At 35.5% G+C, this 20,019-nt stretch overlaps 1 protein-coding gene across 3 annotated transcripts; it reads right to left on the bottom strand.

Annotated features, from left to right (window-relative positions):
- Positions 1–7,585: 7,585 nt before the first annotated feature.
- LOC106107655 (calpain-7-like) lies at positions 7,586–19,823 on the bottom strand. Of its 3 annotated transcripts, none has more exons than XM_013288609.1 (12): positions 19,547–19,823; positions 19,232–19,374; positions 18,727–18,853; positions 17,759–18,078; positions 17,015–17,191; positions 15,826–15,972; positions 14,423–14,650; positions 13,321–13,565; positions 11,878–12,080; positions 10,875–11,074; positions 9,874–10,106; positions 7,586–8,589 (listed from the first exon to the last, which is right to left on the bottom strand). In XM_013288609.1, exons 1-12 carry the CDS (start codon positions 19,755–19,757, stop codon positions 8,445–8,447), a joined length of 2,379 nt encoding a protein of 792 aa, XP_013144063.1. In that variant the 5' UTR covers positions 19,758–19,823; the 3' UTR covers positions 7,586–8,444. The 3 variants fall into 3 exon arrangements, with proteins under 3 accessions (XP_013144063.1, XP_013144064.1, XP_013144065.1); XM_013288610.1 differs by having other exon boundaries at positions 17,759–18,075; XM_013288611.1 differs by having other exon boundaries at positions 19,232–19,370; positions 19,547–19,638.
- Between the last annotated feature and the right edge of the window lie 196 nt (positions 19,824–20,019).

Raw genomic sequence — 20,019 nt, 5'->3', positions numbered from 1 at the left:
TGCGCAGACATTCGGTAAAAAGTTGACACAACCTGTCCCCCAAAATAGGTAAGCTTAGAACCCATACGCGGCCTGGTATTCCGTCAGGACCGTTAAAACCTTACCTAATAACTAATAAAAATTATTGCTTTGCTCATTTTATTTAAATGATTCGTTTCCAAAACAAAGAGAATGTCGAATTAGAGTGTGTGTTCGAAACTTACGCTGATCTAAAGATAGCCGGCAGCACTAAAACAAGAAACATTCAGTAATCCAGTAGCGTTATTTAACTCGGACCTAACGCTATCTATCTCTAAAGGGATTCTAATTAATTTATGTCCCTCCAAGTAATGTTGCGGATTTTTGGGTTCCTTCACTAATACTATCTCGTTTATTTATAAATAGAACAGTTCGTGTAAGTTAAGAGGTCATGATTACGTTAACTCTCAAACTCCCTACCACTCTATCTCTCGCTCACCATTCTGGGTCACTTTTTCTCTCACCTATTCTCTCCACTCCCCACTCACTTTCTCTCTCCCTCGCTTTATACCCATTTTCCCTCGCTCAGTAACTCTCTTTCACTCTGTCCGTTGTTTCTTACTTCCTGAAGATCACGCCCTTCTATCCATCTCTCGTAGGATGTATCTCTATTATGTGCGGTCGTGCTGTCTTTGTTTATCTATATCTGTACTATTATAATAAAGCGTAAACACACACTTCTTTGTTGCCTAAGATGTCAGCAATTACAGCATATTTTTGAATAATTCTTCTTTTAATAAAAAGCCCTACACTTACGTCACGCTTTAGGCTATAAATTTTCACGCCATTAAACTTAGGGGGTAAATATTTTGGATAAAAGCCCTAATGTGGGAAAGAGACCATAAGTTGCTGCCAACATCAAGGAGAGAAGATTGCCAAGGTTTGTCATATCATGTCAGTTTGACATTTGCAATTGATAATTTGACAAATGTAAACAATTATTATTTTTTTTTAATTTTATGCGGATGAAGCCGCACGGGAACAGCTAGTTTTATTATAAAGAGAGAAAAGGGTGGCAACATTTAATGAGTTCGAGCAGTGATTACTAGTTTTCTGTATAGTGTAGGTAATTAATAGGTCAGAGTAAATGTAGGCATTTCATTCCGGCGCGCCACCATTCCCTCGTTCAATCGGGGTTGATGACTGAGTACTCTAAATGTCAATAAAAATCAACTAAAACTGCATTCATTTTTGCGTTGTGTTAGATGAATGTACCGTGAAACAAATCACTTTGTGCGTTTTTAGGCTTGCAAATTTTTTTTTCATCGGTTTTTTTAACTTTGTTCGAGATTAGGGATTATCGATAAATGCTTCATAACCTTCGAATTGGCACTTCGATAATACTTTTTAGAGCGCGCGCACCATTTGACAAAACTATCGCACAACTGTTTGGTCGTGCGATGATTCCTATGAGCTTATATTGATGTGCGCACACTACTCAACTGCAGTGCAGCTAAATAGTTGAATTGGCTGGGACACAATTGACAATCGCACAACAGTTTTGCTATAGTTCAGTCAAAGGTGCGTCCACTCTTAGTCCAAGTCAAGTCAAGGATAGTAAACATTTATTCCCTTCGCTGTTTAGCCACAAAGTGAAGATTAATCTCCACTGCCAAAGACAGCATCTTGCAACCACATTAGAAAGAGACAAATTAAACTGCAGCCATGATACATTGACATAGTTTGTGAAAGGAAACTAAAGCTGAAAATAGTATCGTTTGAAATGTAGTAAACTCACCTTAATCATACTATCATACTAATATTAGAAATGAGGAAGTTAAGACGGATTGATGGATAGATAGATGGATGTTTGTTAAAGTTTGTAGCCTAAACGAATGAACCGATTTCGATGAATTTTGGTATAGATGTAGAGGTTAGTCTGGAAGAACACATAGGCTACTCACTTTTGTTTTCTTTTTTAATACCAAGCGGACGGAGTCGCGAGCGAAACCTTATTATATTCTAAACTACTAGTAAGGATATTATAGGTAAAGAACCGTTACCAGGTTTATTAAAGAAAAAAGGTTGAGACTGAATTAAAAAAGGAAAATTGATAGTTCAGTTACTCTACCATGTCTCTCTTCGTTTTCTTTTCGCCTTTAAACATTAATTCTTAAGTCTAAATCTAATTATCTAATCTAGTCTAAATTAAACGGATTACAATGACCGAGCAAAGACAAACGACAACTAATTGGAGGAAACAGATTAGTTGCAACAGAATTAAATTGTCTAAGCCCAAGTCGGAGACAGGCGAGATAATTGCGTCCGCTAATCCACAGATGCGTTGTCAACTGCATTCATGTATTTAATTTCAGCTGCCAACAGCATCGGATGTCGCAGATTAACTAATTAGAAACATATCTAAATACAATGCGACTAAGAACAGCGTCCAAGATAACGTTGACCCGGTGAAATGATAGTATGCGTTTTGTCTTGTATTCTACGCATTGATACTCGTATATTTCTGACAGAAAAGCTGGGCAGAGAGCGGGAAAAGAACCTCCTTTTCTATTTGCCCTTTTCTCTGTCTAATAAAAGTAGACATAGGTTTGTCCGTTTGTCTAACAGCTTAAAAAAATATAAATGACTTTCGTGTGTTTGTTTGTAAAAATTTAGAGGGCATTTACAGCAATTATCATATAAAAAGACACCGAAAATATTTGATTATTAATGAACAAATTATTTTAACTGTAACTATATTTTAGCGTTGTTTTCAAGTGTTACGTCAGATAAAGTAATTCCGTCGGCATAAAGACGTGTTCTTCGCTCAATATGTTAGGTGACAGAAGAAATATCGTTAATATCAGTGCGTAGAGCACACAATATTACTAAATCCATTGGAATAAAAATAATTCGAACGAAATGGTTTGGTTTTCTTACTTTTTTATTTTTTCATTGGTATGTTACATGCTATTTGTTATCTGTGTTAAAGGCGCGACGACGCCGACGTGTTGTTTGGCGGGAAAGTGTAATGTTGCCATATTTGAATTTTTGACATAAATAATATGACGCGTGTCTAATAGTAACTTTTTGCGATACTTAAAAAACATTTTTTTAGTCATAGATTGTGTTTAAAATTGTGTGTGTTAAATAAAATATGAAAGAATTAAGGACCGTCATAGAGTTAGCAAAGGTTATGAATTTGAGTTTGTGCCTGCATCACCGATGCTATTTAAATGTTCAATACAAGTAATTTCAGTAATTTGTATTCTTGTTGTAAAACACAATACTGACGTTGCGGGATGAGTGTGGCTGTTCTGCATCAGAATAAGCTTCATTAGCCCGCGACACAAATGTCACCGGTGTACTACGAAATTAGTGATGTTTATAATTTTTTTAAATTTAAAGTTAAGTCTATCAATATTATTCGTTCGAAAACTTTTTGCCAACCAACTGCAACCATCTTGGCGCTGACGGCAAAAAACAAACAGACACAAAAATAAATAGGCCGGCTCGCCCGGTGTAATAGCACGACCACATAGAAGACAAGCGTGAAGTGGAAGTAATTCCGCGTTTCGTCTTTCCCTTTCCACCCTTTTTTTTAAGAGGTAAGGATGGGAAGGAAAAGCGGATTTGACGGTGGAGGAAACGCATAGGAAGGGGAAATATCCTCTTTATGTGCGTCTCCTCCTCCGTCGTTTAAAAGTAGTCAACGCATCTGCAATTGCAGATGTCTATGGGCAGTGGACGCTTCGCCATTTCGGCAGTTAAGGTGGCCGCTTGGCCGTCCTTCAGTCAGTGGCTATTGACAATTATGATTAAAGAGTTGTTAGGGAATGGAATGTACGTTCTATAACTAATCAATTGTACTCATAATATTTATACACAAATGTTTTGTGTCATAGAATCGAGAAAACGAAATAATCCCGACATAAAAATGTTTAGGTAGAAAAATCTCATTGGATGAATCCAATCAGCATTGAATACATTTTTTAGCGTTAAAAAAACAATCGGCGTGTTTGTTTGAACTTTTGCATTTTTTTCCCGTATTACGTTGACACGGTTTTTGATGTTTTATCGATGTGTACTGAGTTTTATTTATTTTATGGCTTTGATTTTTCACAGCGAAAATAAATTTTATGTACGAAATAAAATATTTTAAAGTAGTTGTGTCTCATCTTTAGTTACATGTCAAAATATTTTATACTACACATACGAACCATCTTTTCAACAAACCTGCGAAAAAGTAATTCTTCTCTAAATGTAACAAAAAAAAAACTGTCGCTTAATATCTACTATTTTCTATTAACACCAACTATTACTTACTTTGTTTAAAGTAAAAAAATAATTTATTGTTTTACTAGAAATGTCAAACTTTGACGCACTTCTATCATAAAGGACTCCTGCTTCGATCAAAGCATGTATGTCATTACAACGCGAAAGTTTTAACCCCAGTTGTAAAATCTAATGGAAGTTGCCGCTAAACAAAAATCAAAGCTGACAATCTATTCATAAAACATTCTCGCGTCTCTAACTTACTTCAAGCAGAATATTACGTAAGTTCCCAAGTGATCTAGTTAAGTATTCCAGGAGACAAGACTCTGAAGTATCGAATAAATATTATCGAATACTTTTAAAATATACCGCTTCTAGTTAACTTTATTCATGTATTACAAACTAGCTTTCTCCTGCGACTCCATCCGCGTAGGATTAAAAAAGCGAGTAGCCTATGTATTATTCCAGGCTATGCTCTACACCATGCCAAATTTCATTGACATCCGTTCAGCAGTTTAGGCTACAAACTCTAACAAACATCCATCTAAACCTTCGTATTTATATTAGTAAGATTACAAATTTAGATTTATAGTGCTGTTTAACTTGTTACCGACAGCGCGGCAGCCAAAAATACAAAACACTTATTATAAAACAAACATGTCTATATTTAAAACTTATTTACAGTAAAAATATACAAACTTAAAACTCTCTTGATTACATCTTGACTCCTTCTTCTATATATTTTATTTTAACAAACAACGATAAATGCCTTGGTGGCCAGTATGCAACCTCTTTGGCTGTATACATACTGCTTGTCAGCCAAAGAGGTTGTATTTTGCACTCAACAAGTGCAACGTTTAACGAATTAAGAATTGTGAAATCGTTTTTTTGGATTAAGCAAATGTAGAGCTTTTCTTGATAAGAAAATGTTATTTTTAGCGTTAGATAAAACCAATAGATAAACGTTCATTAATAATTTTAATTACCTTAAAAAAAGTAGAAGGTACACATCTTGTCAATACCCTGATATCATTATTGAAAACCTAAAGAAGAAAGAGGGGATTACAAACATTGTTATGAAAAATCATCTTCACCTTTTTTTATTGATAAAGATAAAAAAAGAAATAATTGAATGAATTCAGATATATTCAATTATTTCTTTTTTTTTTATTTATTCACACCAATTAGAATTTATTACGCAGTGTAGCGTTTAATTGAGCGAATGGGATATCGCTCCGCGGCAAATGATTCCCTATTAGTTCACAAGCTGCGTTCATTTTAATCTACCTGCTAAATTGAACTCGTATTTGAATTTATACACCCGATGTTTTCAAATACACATATTGTTTTAATCAATTTCTACATTCGTATTGCAATTTAACATTTTTTAATTATACTAGATTGAAATAGGTATTCATTGTCTGATTCGTTACGAAACTAGCTTTTATCCGCGATGTCGTCCGTGTGGAAGTAAAAAAAAAAATAAAGTGAGTCTGTGTTCTTCCAGACTATGCTCTAACAAACATCCATCTATTTTCGCATTTATATTAGAAAGATTGTTTTTGAGCATTTGTTCTTAAACTCTTAGAAAGCTCTAGAAATCGCACATTTTTGTAATTTACTGTTAAACTATAGCTTGTTGGTATAAAAGAAAACTTAATACGAGTCACCTTATGTATATTAAAGCATGAGTTTTTTTTTTCATCGAAGCCATAGCAAGCAACCATAAAAATTGATAATGATGTCGATAAACGGTTGTAACGCTAAAAAACTGCTATAACCGTTATAGCGTGTTATATACTGCTACGTTGAATCAATGTTCCAGCTATCTCAGTACAAATGACACTCGCCACAAAGCTCGTCAACAATCTAATCCGATTCCAGTAGGAACGGTCTTGTTTAAACAGAATTTGTTTATTTGTCCGAGCTAGTCGCAATTGCTTTATCGTATTTGTGAATCCGTCCTCAGTTTCGCTTAATTCGCTTCACTGAATACTAAAGTTAATTAAAAGTGATTACAATTAGTTTAAAAATTGACATTGTTTTCTATAAATAAGAAAAAAATCATTACAATCCGCTGTAGTACATTAATTTTATTCAAGTCTTTTCAATTTACTAGTTGAAAACACTAGTGTAGTTTGAAGAACAATTTATTCATACAAATTGTTTTCAACGCGTCCAATTTATTTTGACTTTACATTGCAATCCTCTTGTGTAACGAACGCAATTAAAACTTTTGTATTTATTTACTTTGGAAGTCAGCACGCTCAATTGGTAATATTGATGGTTTGTACACGGTTTTGTTACTAATTAAAACGTTAGCAAACAATAAAAGAATGTGAAATCACGTCATGTCATCATGTCAATATGCTGTACTTCACGGGAATTGGATTAAGATAATTGTACTGGTTATTAGTGAAATAGCGGTTTTTGTAACTATAAATACTATTGTGTTCTTAGAACGAATTAACTTCTCAAACTTAATATAGACGGTGTAATTTTCCAACCCATGAAATGCATCAACATTATGCAGAAAACTAAATGCGCAGGTTGATTGTTAAGACTTACACCGTAAACCGTTATTAACTAAAGTTATAAACCAGCTACGTTATATTCTTAATTAAACGAACGCGTGTAACTTTTTTAATTAAATTAACTAAACTTAAAATTCACCATTATTTCGTTTTGAGCAATCTATATGATTTGTAAGCTACATTATATTGCTATATTATTTGAAATATTTGTTTGTAATAAAAATATAACCTTAAACCGCTTTATTAATTTTCTTTATAAATGTACTTATAATGAAATTAAATGTAATTATTTGATCATTTATTACGTGCTTATAATGGAGAGCTGTATTTTAAAAAAGTGTTGTAAAGAATAAATAATTCAAGGCGCGATGTCGAGTTATTAATGAGAACACGAGAGGAGCTCCGGGAACGGAACACGGAGAGGATTAATGCTGAATCGAAGTCAATTGAGCTCGTAAATTGATTACAAACAATTTGATTTGGAAAAGCTTCGCCGTTTGCTTTTATTTATCATGTCGTTTTTATTTATTGATATCGATTACTGAACGGCTTTAAAACACTTTAATGAAAGAAAACATTGTATTTTTTCTGTAATTTTCAACAAACCTTTATTGTGTAGATTAAAAAAAAAAACAAGTGGCGCAATGTGTTCTTCCAGTCTACATTCTAAATCTGTGGCCATCGAGATCCATCGAGCCTTCTGAAGACATCTTCCAACATCCATCTATACTTTCGCATTTATAATAAAAGTAAGAAGTCAGATTGTGTTTTTAACATATCCGAGAGAATGATTGTCGTTATGGGTAAAATAAAACTAATTTTAATTGAAAATATTTACTAACGTTATTTATAAATTTCTTAATTACAATGTCGATTTTATAACTAAATGGTACAGATTATCACAGTGTGCAAGCGCGTGCGGAACAAGCAACTGGTAGCTATTGCTGCGACAGAACTATAAAACATTTGACTTTAAAAAAAACTGTAATTAAATATCAAAAGAGGTTATGATACCTGTGATTCTATTATGCTTATATATTATATTTTTATTAACTAATATAAAAAAATGCTATAAAATTTAAAATAAGTGTATAAAAAGGTTTTGTGCAATAAAAAAAGTTTTTGTAGTGATCACAACAAAAAAATCTAAATGGCGCGCTATTTTGACATATCCTCTAAAGGCACAGATCTAATTTTATTTTACAATTATAGTCTATCAAATTAAGTGACGTCTAATAAAAATATACTTATAATAATTATTTCTTATTATGAATTAGATTTTTTTGCTTTTTAATACACTTTATTTTATGTATTCTTCGAGTATTTTGTATTGTTAACAATGTTATACTTTTGACATGAGAATTGAATTAACAATAACAATAAAATTCTGCTTACGATAAATCTTAACATCTTTTAATTCATTTAAAATTCCATATTCAAAGTAAAAAAATATCTCGCCTATAAAAATAAAAAAAGCATTTAATTGCGTTTCGAGCGCCTTTAGACTTTAATAATAAAAATTGTATACTTTACTGTGTGCAGTATTTAATAATTAAATGCAATTTAAACTTAAAAGATAATTTAACCCTGTTGTCAACGGAAATGAATTTAAAAACAATTTTTTATTCATAGACAAGTTTTCAAATGAGATATATGTTGTCTGTGGCAGCGCGGGCGCTAGTTGCGCGTCTCGCAGCTAACTTCACACGTCGACTTCACCTCGAGGAAGAATGGTCCCTCCTGAGCCGGATAGAACGTTGATACAGTTATTATATACCTACCTGCTGGGAGATTACGAAGCTCCAAGTATACGAAACCTGATCTGAAAAATATCTACTATTAAGAAAAATCTGAATAGATTTTACATAACAATAAAACCGATATGTGGCGGGAAAACATACAGCATTGGTTTTCGAATTTGTTTTTTTTATAACATAAGATGGCAAACGAGCAAGCAGCCACCTGAATACGCGAAAATGACGAAGCGACCGATTATACAACGGAGGAGGAGACGCACATAAAGAGGACATTTCCCCCTCCACCGTCAAATCCACTTCCCCTTCCCAACCTCTCCTTATAAGAAAAGGGTGGTAAAGAGAAATGGACTTAAATTAGGCCTCCGGCACCACACTCATCAGACGTAACACGGAATTGCGTCCATTTCACGCCTGTCTTGTGTGTGGTCGTGGTATTACTGGGGGCGAGCCCTGCACTGCTAACATGTTAAAGCGGGCACTACCACTGTTGAAATTCTAACCATCTCAGAAGCAATTGCTTTGGTAATAGTAATTGTTAGCCAATGTCAACAAACTTTTTTATTTGTGCATTTGAATTTTGACATTTCCAATTATAAAAATTTTTTTATAATTTCAAGCGGATAAACCCGCACGGGAAAAACTAGTCTATACTAATATAAAACGAAAATATTTTTGTATGTATTGAAATTAATCGAAAATTACTGGGTCGGTTTTAAAAATTCTTTGACCAATAAATAGTTACCTTATCACTTAGTAATATAGGCTATGTTTATTTTTTACGCGCGTATAATGAACCGAGCAACAACTAGTTTGTCTAAATAAGATAGATTAGTTTGATAAATGATGCATATATATTCAAATTATATTTGTATAAAGGTAAATACCGTATTTAATAGACAGTAGTGAAACAAACACGCAGCGAACAATTTTGAACTATCGATATGGTTTAAATAATTATATAACTCAAGTAAAATTATTATTTTCTTATTAAATAATTTAGTGGACAATTCTAGTATTGATAGTGTAGAGAATTTAGCGATGACAGAAATAATAGCGAAATCCAATTCGATTACGTACAGCTGTAGTAGTAATAGCCATTTATTTACTCTCATTATTTGTTATGGTCATTATTAATTTGAGAAAACAGTGTTTTTTTTAAATTCATAAGTTATAAATATGAATCTATCGATTCCAACTTCTATAAGAATAAAAATCGAATATCGATAAGATTCATGACTGGCTCTACACAACCCATCCCTACTAAATTTGAAATGAATAGTCAAACTAATCTAAATTATTTAGACACACTATAGAAGTATATGAACGTTTATATATGTTCTTATATTTACCTATAAGGGCCTGATGATTCTTTCAAAAAGGGTGCAGTAACTGTAGGGTCGTCTATAGATTCCACTCTAGCGTCGATTCCGATCTGGTACTGCTTGGGCCCCTTAAGTTCCAGCACCATGTCGCAGGGAGACCTCGCCTCCGCCACTGTTACTGTGAACTTGGGGTTGTTGGGGTAGGTCCCGCGATGGTTCTCGCACCCTCCGGCTGTTCTACCTGACCATTCACCGCGGAGCTAAACGAGAATGAAACAGCACAATTTGACAAAAAAAATAGTATAATTTAGTTGGAATTCAGAGTTTTTTAGGTTGACATCTTACTAATATTACAAATGTGAAACTTAAGATGGATGGATGTTAGAGTTTGTAGCGTAAACTGCTGAAAGGATTTCGATTATTGGCATAGTTATAGAGGATAGTCTTAGTCTGGGACACACAGGCTACTTACTAAGTTATTTTTGCTAATTCCGCGCGGATGGAGACGCGGGCGAAAGCTAGTCTGACTAATATTATAAATCAGCGAGATGTGAAAATTTATATGCATACATTAACGTTTGTTAAAAGATATCTTTGGAACCACTTAACGGATGCCGATGAAAGGCACAATTGTAGTACATACTCTGAAAATCACATACTAAGCCTAATTACTAACTGCCTTAAATAAACCCAATATAGAGTTAAAGTTAGAAAAATTTCTACTAATATTTGCTTATACTGTTTATTCCTAAGATTAACTTTATACCGCATTAATTTGTAAGGCAGATAGTGTTTTTTATAATGTCGCACGGATGTAGTAAAAGCCATTGTTGCTAACATACATTGATGCAAAAATAATAGAAAACACATCATTTGTGTGTGCACAGGTGGTCGTGTGTCTGTTTCCTTTTACACGGGTATTCAATTTCTGTATATAAAGACTTTGATGTACACCAGTATTTGTTCGTTATACAGGTTGTTCGTTTGTCTAGGTATGTGTGTATGTGTATACAGGGTGTGTGTCGTACCGTCCTCGTGCAGGGGTAGTGGTGCAGCCTGTCGAGCGCCACGGGGCAGGTGGCGAAGGCACGCAGCGTGTACAGTATGGTGCGCGACTTCTCGTACTGCGACACCACCAGCGTGAAGCTGTCCCCCTCCCCCGCCGACACCTTGCACAGGTAGTGCGGGCTGTTGATCCGCACGCCGTCGATGTACGGCGGCGGATCGTCTGATATACAGATTATTTGATGTATAATCCGATCCGATATATTCGATATTTGTATCTGAATATCATTCGATACACTAGTGCATCGAAATACTACCACTGTAGATCGGATCGAACAGTATTCAATTTGTACAAATTTTAGAAATAAACAAACAACAACTGAAAATGTTTATTTGAATACACTAACAGTTCCACCTCTGTTACTTTTTTAAATATTTTTACAATGAAATTCCACTAATACAATTTGTATTACGAATATAACTTTATCTTAAGGAAATCTTATTATGAAATTAGTAAAAAGATAGTTAATTTTTTTTTGGAATTAAGTCATATACTGGATCGACCAAAAAAATCGCATCAAACAGACCGATACCTGGATCGATCCAAAGCAGTTTAACAGTGGTAGTGCCCGCTTTAACATCTTAGCACGAATGGGCCGGCACGCCCGGTGTAATACCACGACCACACAGAAGACAGGCGTGAAGTGGAAGCAATTCCATGTTTCGTCTGATAAGTGTGGTGCCGGAGGCCTAATTTAAATCCCTTTCTCTTTACCAACCTTTTCTTAGAAGGAGAGGATGGGAAGGGGAAGTGGATTTGACGGTGGAGGAGACGCATAGGAAGGGGAAATATCCACTTTATGTGCGTCTCCTCGGATAAGGGTAGGCAACGCATCTGCAATTGCGGATGTCTATGGGCAGCGGTCGGTTCGCCATTCTGGTGGATTCAGGTGGCCGCTTGCTCGTTTGTCACCTTATGATATAAAAAAAAAAAAAACATCGATATAGCATAGTGTAGTAACTTACATGGATAATAGACTCTCCGTCCGTTATTCTTGTAGACTAGCAGCGTGATGTACTCGTTGTTGTCGCGGAAGTCGCGTATGTCGGTGATGTGGCGCGTCAGCAGCAGCCAGACGGCGGCGGGCGAGCGCGCGCGCAGCACGTACTGCGGGTTCTCGCCCACGTTGAACGCGTCCTTAGCGGGGCCCGTGCCCGCCTCCCACTTCCTACGTAAATACATCTCGTTTTTGTTTATTTTTTAAATATCACTAGCTTTTGCCCGCGACTCCGTCCGCGTGGAATTAAAAAAAACAAAAGCGAGTACTCCATGTGTTCTTCCACATTATCCTCTACATCCGTATCAAATTTCATCGAAATCCGTTCAGCCGTTTAGGCTACAAACTTTTTTTTTTAATAACATAAGGTGGCAAACGAGCAAGCGGCCACCAGAAATCGCCAAAATGGCGAAGCGACCGCTGCCCATAGACATCTGCAATTGCAGATGCGTTGCCTACCCTTAATTGACGGAGGAGGAGACGCACATAAAGAGGACATTTCCCTTTCCTATGCGTCTCCTCCACTGTCAAATCCACTTTTCCTCCCCATCCTTTCCTCTTAAGAAAAGGGTGGAAAGGGGAAGGGACTAAAATTAGGTCTCCGGCACTACACTCATCAGACGAAACGCGGAATTGCTTCCACTTCACGCCTGTTTTCTGTGTGGTCGTGGTATTACACCGGGCGAGCCGACCCATTCGTGCGAAGATGTTAAAGCGGGCTCTACCACTGTTAACTCTGACAAACATCCATCCATCTAAACTTTCGCATTTATAATAATAATAATGAAGTATGATAATAAAAAGTACAAATAGCGACGGGAATTCAGAGATGGTGAACGCCCATGGACATCCGCAACACCAGTACAGACGAATAATTGTATACTGGTTGCAACTTCGTTCACCTGAGCATGTTACTCAGTGATAAAGTAGGTTTTTAATGTTGATTTTTTTAATCTGTCCAGTGTTTTTGAGTTATACAAAAATACAAATCTTTCCCCTTCATAATATGAGTATAGACTAGTTGTTGCTCGCAACTTCGTATGAGTGAAATTAAATAATAAAAATATAGCCTATCGCTGAGTGTTACTGTAGCCTTTTGAAAAAACGCCTAAGTTCCAAAACTATGTTAAATACAATAAGGCGACGCTTACACATCAAATGCCATTAAATTTACTCATCTGTACCATTTTGAGACATTTACACTAATATTATAAAGAGGATAGATTTATATTTTTCGTATTGAAATAACTCAAAAATACTTGGTCGATTTTAAAAAATCTATCACAATAAAAACGCTACGTTATCGTTGAGTAACATAGGCTAAATTTTCCATTTCACGTGGACGAAGTCGCGGGCAACAGGTAGTAACACTCGTAATGCAAATATAGGTAAAAGCAACATAATTACTTACTGATGTATACAGAATGTGTATTTAAATATCTCCGGGTTCCAATTGAGGTAGAAAACATCGAAGAATTTCAGTATACTGGCGTAATCTATCCAGAAGACTCCGTTGTCGTACTGCGCCGCGCTGTCGGGGTCGTAGCGCAGCTCGCGGCGCAGCTCGCCAGTCCAGTGCGCGGTGTCCAGCTCGCTGTAGTTCCCGCGCCAGCGCAGGTGCGACCACGGGTTCTTTAGCTTTAGTAGTTTCACTCCCTGAAGTTATTTTATCATGAGAAGTGTTCGTCTGAACTAATTAACAGTATTATTGGTTGTTTGAAGTATTTGTAATCTATGATCTTCGATATTAAACAATCTAAGCAACAGCGAAGGCTTCCATTGGCTTACAATTACCGTTATCACGGCAATCTTACATTTTAAGTGGTAACTTTGGACACATTTTTTTTAAATTTGGATAAATTAGCTCCTTGAATTAAATAATAATATAGCCCCTTTATTCTGAAATTATTCAGTTAACTATAGTTGAGTATGGATTAAGTTCACAATATGTCTCTAATTTCAGTGTGCCTCTTGGCATAGGCCTTCCGTAAACATTTCCATTGGGTTCTGTCGTGGGCAACTCTCCTCCAATTTGGATTAAATCCTTGAATTAAATAGCAAAGTTTATATCTAAAAAAATTAAAAAATATACTTTGATTACTGTATGTCAGCATAGAAAGTGCGCGTTCGTTTTATTTACATTTGTATTCAAATAATGTTCGTAATAATACAATACAATGTTCATAAGATAGGGTTTCTTACCACCATGGGGTCGTGGCTCCCGATATTTCACAAGCGACGTTTTGGCTGGCGGAGGGGTAAGTAACTCGTATCTTATGAACACTATTAAAATCGCGACAGTCTAAAGTTATATAATGTGCAAGCAAGAGACAGGAATGAATGGAAATCTCTAGAAGAGGCCTTTGTCGATAGACAAGCTTTTCCGACAAAAAACCAGTTGCCGATAATACAAATGAAAAAAATAGATTTCAGTATTTAGGCATTTAGTAATAATTATAATCAGAAAATCAATAAAGGCTACTTTATTTTATTATTTAATGTGCATCACTAACATTAACACAGCGCACATCAAGGACAGCGTACGCGTGCGAGGGCACCAAGCCAGTGCGCTCCGCGTCAGAGTCGGCGAGCGCGCCAGTGGCGGCGGTGGCCAGCAGGTCGCCGCGCGCCGTGCGCGTGCGCAGCGTCTCGTACAGCGCGCCCGCGTTGAAGTCCGCGTCATTACTGCGCAGCGCGCACCGCTCCGGGATCCAACCCGTCAGCGCGTGCAGATCTATGTTCTGTCATATCCACGTCGGTTAAACCGCAATTTATAATTTTTTTTATAACATAAGGTGGCAAACGAGCAAGCGGCCACCTAAATCCGCCAAAATGGCGAAGCGACCGCTGCCCATTGACATCCGCAATTGCATATGCTTTGCCTACCCTTATCCGACGGAGGAGGAGACGCACATAAAGAGGATATTTCCCTTTCTTACGCATCTCCTCCACCGTCAAATCCACTTCCTCTTCCCATACTCTCCTTATAAGAAAAGGGTAGTGAAGAGAAAGGGACTTCAATTACGCCTCCGGCACCACACTCATCACACGAAACACGGAATTGCTTCCATTTCACACCTGTCTTGTGTGTGGTCGTGGTGTTACTGGGGGCGTGCCCTGCACTGCTAACATGTTAAAGCGGGCACTACCACTGTAATATAATTAACGAATAAGCTCGCGTGAAATTAAAAAAAAGTAGTAAAAAATATAGCCTATGTTATACAGTGATAACATAGCTTTTTAATGGTGAAAGAATTTTTAAAATCGGTCCAGTAGTTTTTGAGTTATATCAATACATACAAAAATATAAATCTTTCCTCTTTATGTTAGTATAGAATAACATTTGCTCGCGACTTCGGCAGCGTGAAATATAGCTTATGTGACTCTCTGATAACGTTACTTTTTTAATAGTGAAAGAATTTTTAAAATCGGTACAATAGTTTTGGAGATATTCCAATACATACAAAAGTACAGATCTTTCCCCTTTTTAATATTAGTATAAGTTAATGTCTCGCGAAAGTTTTAATAAGTTACTTATGTCACATCGTAATTATTATAAATGCAAGTGTTTAGATGAATAAACTGCTGAACGGAACTTAATGAAATTTCGTCTAGATGTAAAATAGTCTAGAAAATACATAGGTTACTGACTTTTGTTTTATTTTTTTATTCCACGCGGACAGAGTCGCAGGCGAAAGTTAGTATATTATAACGTAGCTGGCTTAACGAACATAAAAATTGCTTCTTCTTACAAACTGCTAGAAGTAAATATTATATCGATATCGATAGTAGAAACAACATGTCTAAATGCAAAGTAATATCAAAAATTATTCAATTCCATACATTATTGTTTTTTCAATCAGCGATATCGCTAATCGAGTGACCTACAAATTTAAGTCACTTAAATTATACTTACACTATTAGAGCCGGGGAAATCGTAACCGCCCATCACTTTCATATACGCTTTCTCCAATATTGACACCCAGAATTCATTCTTGTTACTCGAGTACGAACATAGAAGACGACCGTACTTGCTGTAAGGTAGACGATCGTCAATTATTACCTAAAATAAAATCAAACATCAAATACAACTAAAACTAACTAAATATTATAAGCGACCTCCGACTATTTATTCTCCCTTTTTACATCTTGTGAAGGGGGGCTGAAAACCAGCTCGACACTGGATCACAACCAGTATCGGTTAAGCTGAGCCTCCCCCTTTTGCCATCTGTTACTAATTTTCATAAATCTTTCTTATTTTGTGTAACACTGTATATTTTTTTGGATGGCAATAATAAGGTTTTTATTTATTTAAATACTAACACTTTAAGATACTTTTAAAGTGATAATTTAAACATTTATATAACCACAGCTTATATCCCACTTTTTTGCAAAGAACAGTGACGGATAGGCCGGAGTTGGGCTACCCGCCTAGGGCTGGACGGAAAGGGGTGTCAAAGTCAACGAATTACAGTCTCATAAAACTGTTAAACCATCACTTCAAAGCATAGTAAATAAAGGGCGTAGATATCTCGGAGATATCTCGTAGATATCAGGGCGCTAGTACCGATAAAATTACTACCTCTAGAGTGTATAGCTTTAAACAACTTATTTAATTGACACTGTCGCTTTAAACTCAGAGCAACACTTCTCGTCCAGACGCAGGTTGCGCGCCAATCTATCCATACTTCTAGTGACATTGACAGCTGTCAGCTAGGGACGTGACGTTTATGCCGATAATCTAGAGTTGCGCCAATTCTTTAGCATGGTACTAATTTTATTCCTAATAATAGATACTGTTTTAAATTCAAATAAAAATATCAGGAATTACCCTTATTTGTAACTAGCTGTTGCTCGCGACTTAGAATAAAAAAAATGTAAAACAGCCTATGTTACTCAGTGATGACTGAGTTTTTAATGGTGCAAGAATTTTTGAAATCGGCCCAGTTTTTGAGTTATATCAGTGCATACAAAAATCAAATACAAAACTTTCTTCTTTATAATATTAGTTTATGTAACATATAAAAGTTAAGTTGGTTGTTAGTTGCAATTAATTTTCTGTAACTTGGACCACAAAACTACAAAAAATTTAACTTTTTACTTACCTTTCTTCTCACTCCATTCAAATGTAATTTGACCATGTATTTACCAAATGGGTTATATACTGGAACTTTATTCTTATTCTTTGGGTATATAATTGAAGTTATTATTTTCTTATTGAATCGCTTCTCATATAAAGCACTAACAGCCAAAGACGCGACGAAGGAACAATCTGATACTACCTAAAAATAAATGAAGATGTAGTTGCCTTATTTCAAATTTAAACCTAATATAAATACATAACTCAATGCCTCAAAAATTATTAACTTGACAATATTAAATTTAGACTAATTTCCTTTCACTTTAAGAAAAATTATAATAATTTTAGTGCATGGGTTCAAAAATACGCCATTTATTTTAGTTAAAATATTATAGCCTATGTTACTCAGTGGTAACATAGCTTTCTTTTAGGAAAAGAATTGAAATCGGTTTAGTAATTTTTTAGTCTATTAAATTGCAAACAATCAAACCTTTCCTCTATACAATATTACTAGCTGTTACAATATTAAAACTTTTTCCGCACAGAAATAAAAATACTATAGCCTATGTTACTCTGTGATAACGTAACTATGGTATTTATTTGTGAAATTATTTTTTGAGTTATTTAAATGCATACTAAAATACAAATCTTTCCTCTTTACATTATTACCGTAGATTGTAGCCTAGGTTACTAAAACATTTAAGTATACGAAATAGTAAGTAATAATGGCTTACAGTGATATACACTAGGAAAAAATTATCATACTTACTGTCTGTTTTATACTGTAACAATCAACATGTTCTCCGACAATCATTTTAGGATCAACTGATACTTCATGCGGTCGCACCCAACAATCAAATTCTTTCTCCTGCTTAGACGATAGCTTCAATTTGCTCGCTTTATCTTCAAATGGTAACGCATATTGAAACTTTTCCGAATAATCTACATCCATAAATGGTAGAAAACAGTTGTCATTTATATTTGAAGTTTGCCGTAGTACTTCCTTTTCTTCCTCTGTGTAAACTTGCTTGCCCGTCACTTTTAAATGTACACTTTGTTCTCTTTGTAATTGCGCTCTTGGAGAGACTGCTGGAGATTATCAAATGTATAATGTTTTATTTAACTCAATATAAGACTACTATAGATGATATATTTTTTTATAACATAAGGTGGCAAACGAGCAAGCGACCACCTGAAACCGCCAAAATGGCGAAGCGACCGCTGCCCATAGACATTCGCAATTGCAGATGCGTTGCCTATCCTTATACGACGGAGGAGGAGACGCACATAAAGAGCATATTTCCCCTTTCTATACATCTCCTCCACCGTCAAATTCACTTCCTCTTCCCAACCTCTCCTTATAAGAAGAGGGTGGTAAAGAGAAAGATGTTAAAGCGGGCACTACCACTGTATATTTTGACATTGTGATTGTTAACCATCGATGTGAACACTGTGAATGTGCATAAGTGTACAGTTCAACTGTTAGTTGCAATTTTGCTTCCACATGTACAGTTTTTTTGACAGTTTGACAGTTCAATAAATTGGAAAACCTTAGCCTTAACCTTAAAAATTTTAATATGCTATTGTGCTGCTTTAAAAGCACTTAGCAATCTTAGATATAGCACATAGATCAGGTGTTTCTTAACAAATTAATATAAAAATTGTAACAATAGATTGATGTAAATATTTCTTTTAAAGATTAAAAAGATATACAATCTACATAATAGTGTATATTACCTGGTTTTTCAGGTTCATTTATTGACAATGCACTGATTTTCTTGATGCCTTTTAACTCCTCTGCCCTGTCCAAAGCTTGTGCAGCAACATTTTTTACCTTCTGTTTTACATCAGGATCACTTGTATTCTGTAATTTAAAAAAATAAAAGTTACTCCATTATAAGGTTGTAAGAAAACATTTCTTTGTTAGGAAAATAAAGCTAAACCAATAGTGATATTGAACTGAATTGAGGGCGGATCTAGTTTTGGCGCCAAGGGAGGGGGGGTTCACATAGTTGTGGTCAAGTCAAGAGCTTGACAAATGTAAATATATTTTGTCAAGCTCTTGACCAACCAGCTCAGTCATGACTCCCATGCCCCCCCCTGGATCCGCCATTGAACTCAACATGTCTTGATAGTTTGTTTTTCTAGAATTATGTTACCTATACAAAATCCCAATACATCTGATGAATTAGTTACTTTTTTTTGACATTTTTAATTAAAGTGGTCTTTTGTTTGCACTTACCATACTGACAGCCAGTTCAACTGCCTGTGTGTACAACTGTAATGCCAAGTCCTTCAAGCTGGCCTCATCCGCGTCTAACGCTTGTTGCATTAGGAAATAACATTGTTGCATTCCACGCTCACTTTCTGCTTGTTGGGCTCTATCTGGAAAAAATATATGTTGTCTATGCGCAAACAACAACGGAACACGTTCGTAATAGCAGGCACGGAAGGAGTCGCTTTGTGTGATGCTTTTTATTGCAATGAGTCATACTTGGCTCGTATAAGAATAACGTCGAATTAACAGCAATAAACGAATAAAACGTTGAACTTATACCTTTTTGTTCCTGTAAAAAAGTAGCTCTCTCGAGGTACTCCTTAACTTTTTTTCGTATTTCAATTTGCTTTTCTGGCGGTACATGATCGCAAACTCTATCCAAAAGCCTGGCTGCAGTCCTATAACATTCTACCGCTTTATCAACTTGTCCCGTTTGATCAAATCTAACGGCGAGAGAAGCAGCTTCTGTTGCATTTGTAAAATCACTCATTATTTACTATTTTTAACGCTAATCTTAAACAATTAATATAAACAAACATTACACATATTGTCTAAATTAAATGTCAAACGTAAGTATAGTAATATGTCAAAGTTGACAGATTTCATACAATGTTACCAAAAAAACCAAACTTTTTAGATCTGGCAGCACTGTTACTTTACATTTTGTGTAAGGTTGCCAGATATAACAGAATTCTACGCTTTAAGTAGAACTGAACCCGTATTAAGGTTTGGCAGAATATGAGTAAAAAAAT

This window comes from Papilio polytes, unplaced genomic scaffold, assembly GCF_000836215.1.
Source record: "Papilio polytes unplaced genomic scaffold, Ppol_1.0 DF821956.1, whole genome shotgun sequence".
NCBI classification, from domain to species: domain Eukaryota; kingdom Metazoa; phylum Arthropoda; class Insecta; order Lepidoptera; family Papilionidae; genus Papilio; species Papilio polytes.
The sequence above is the reverse complement of the archived record's forward strand: the minus strand, read 5'-3'. Positions and strand labels throughout refer to the sequence as shown.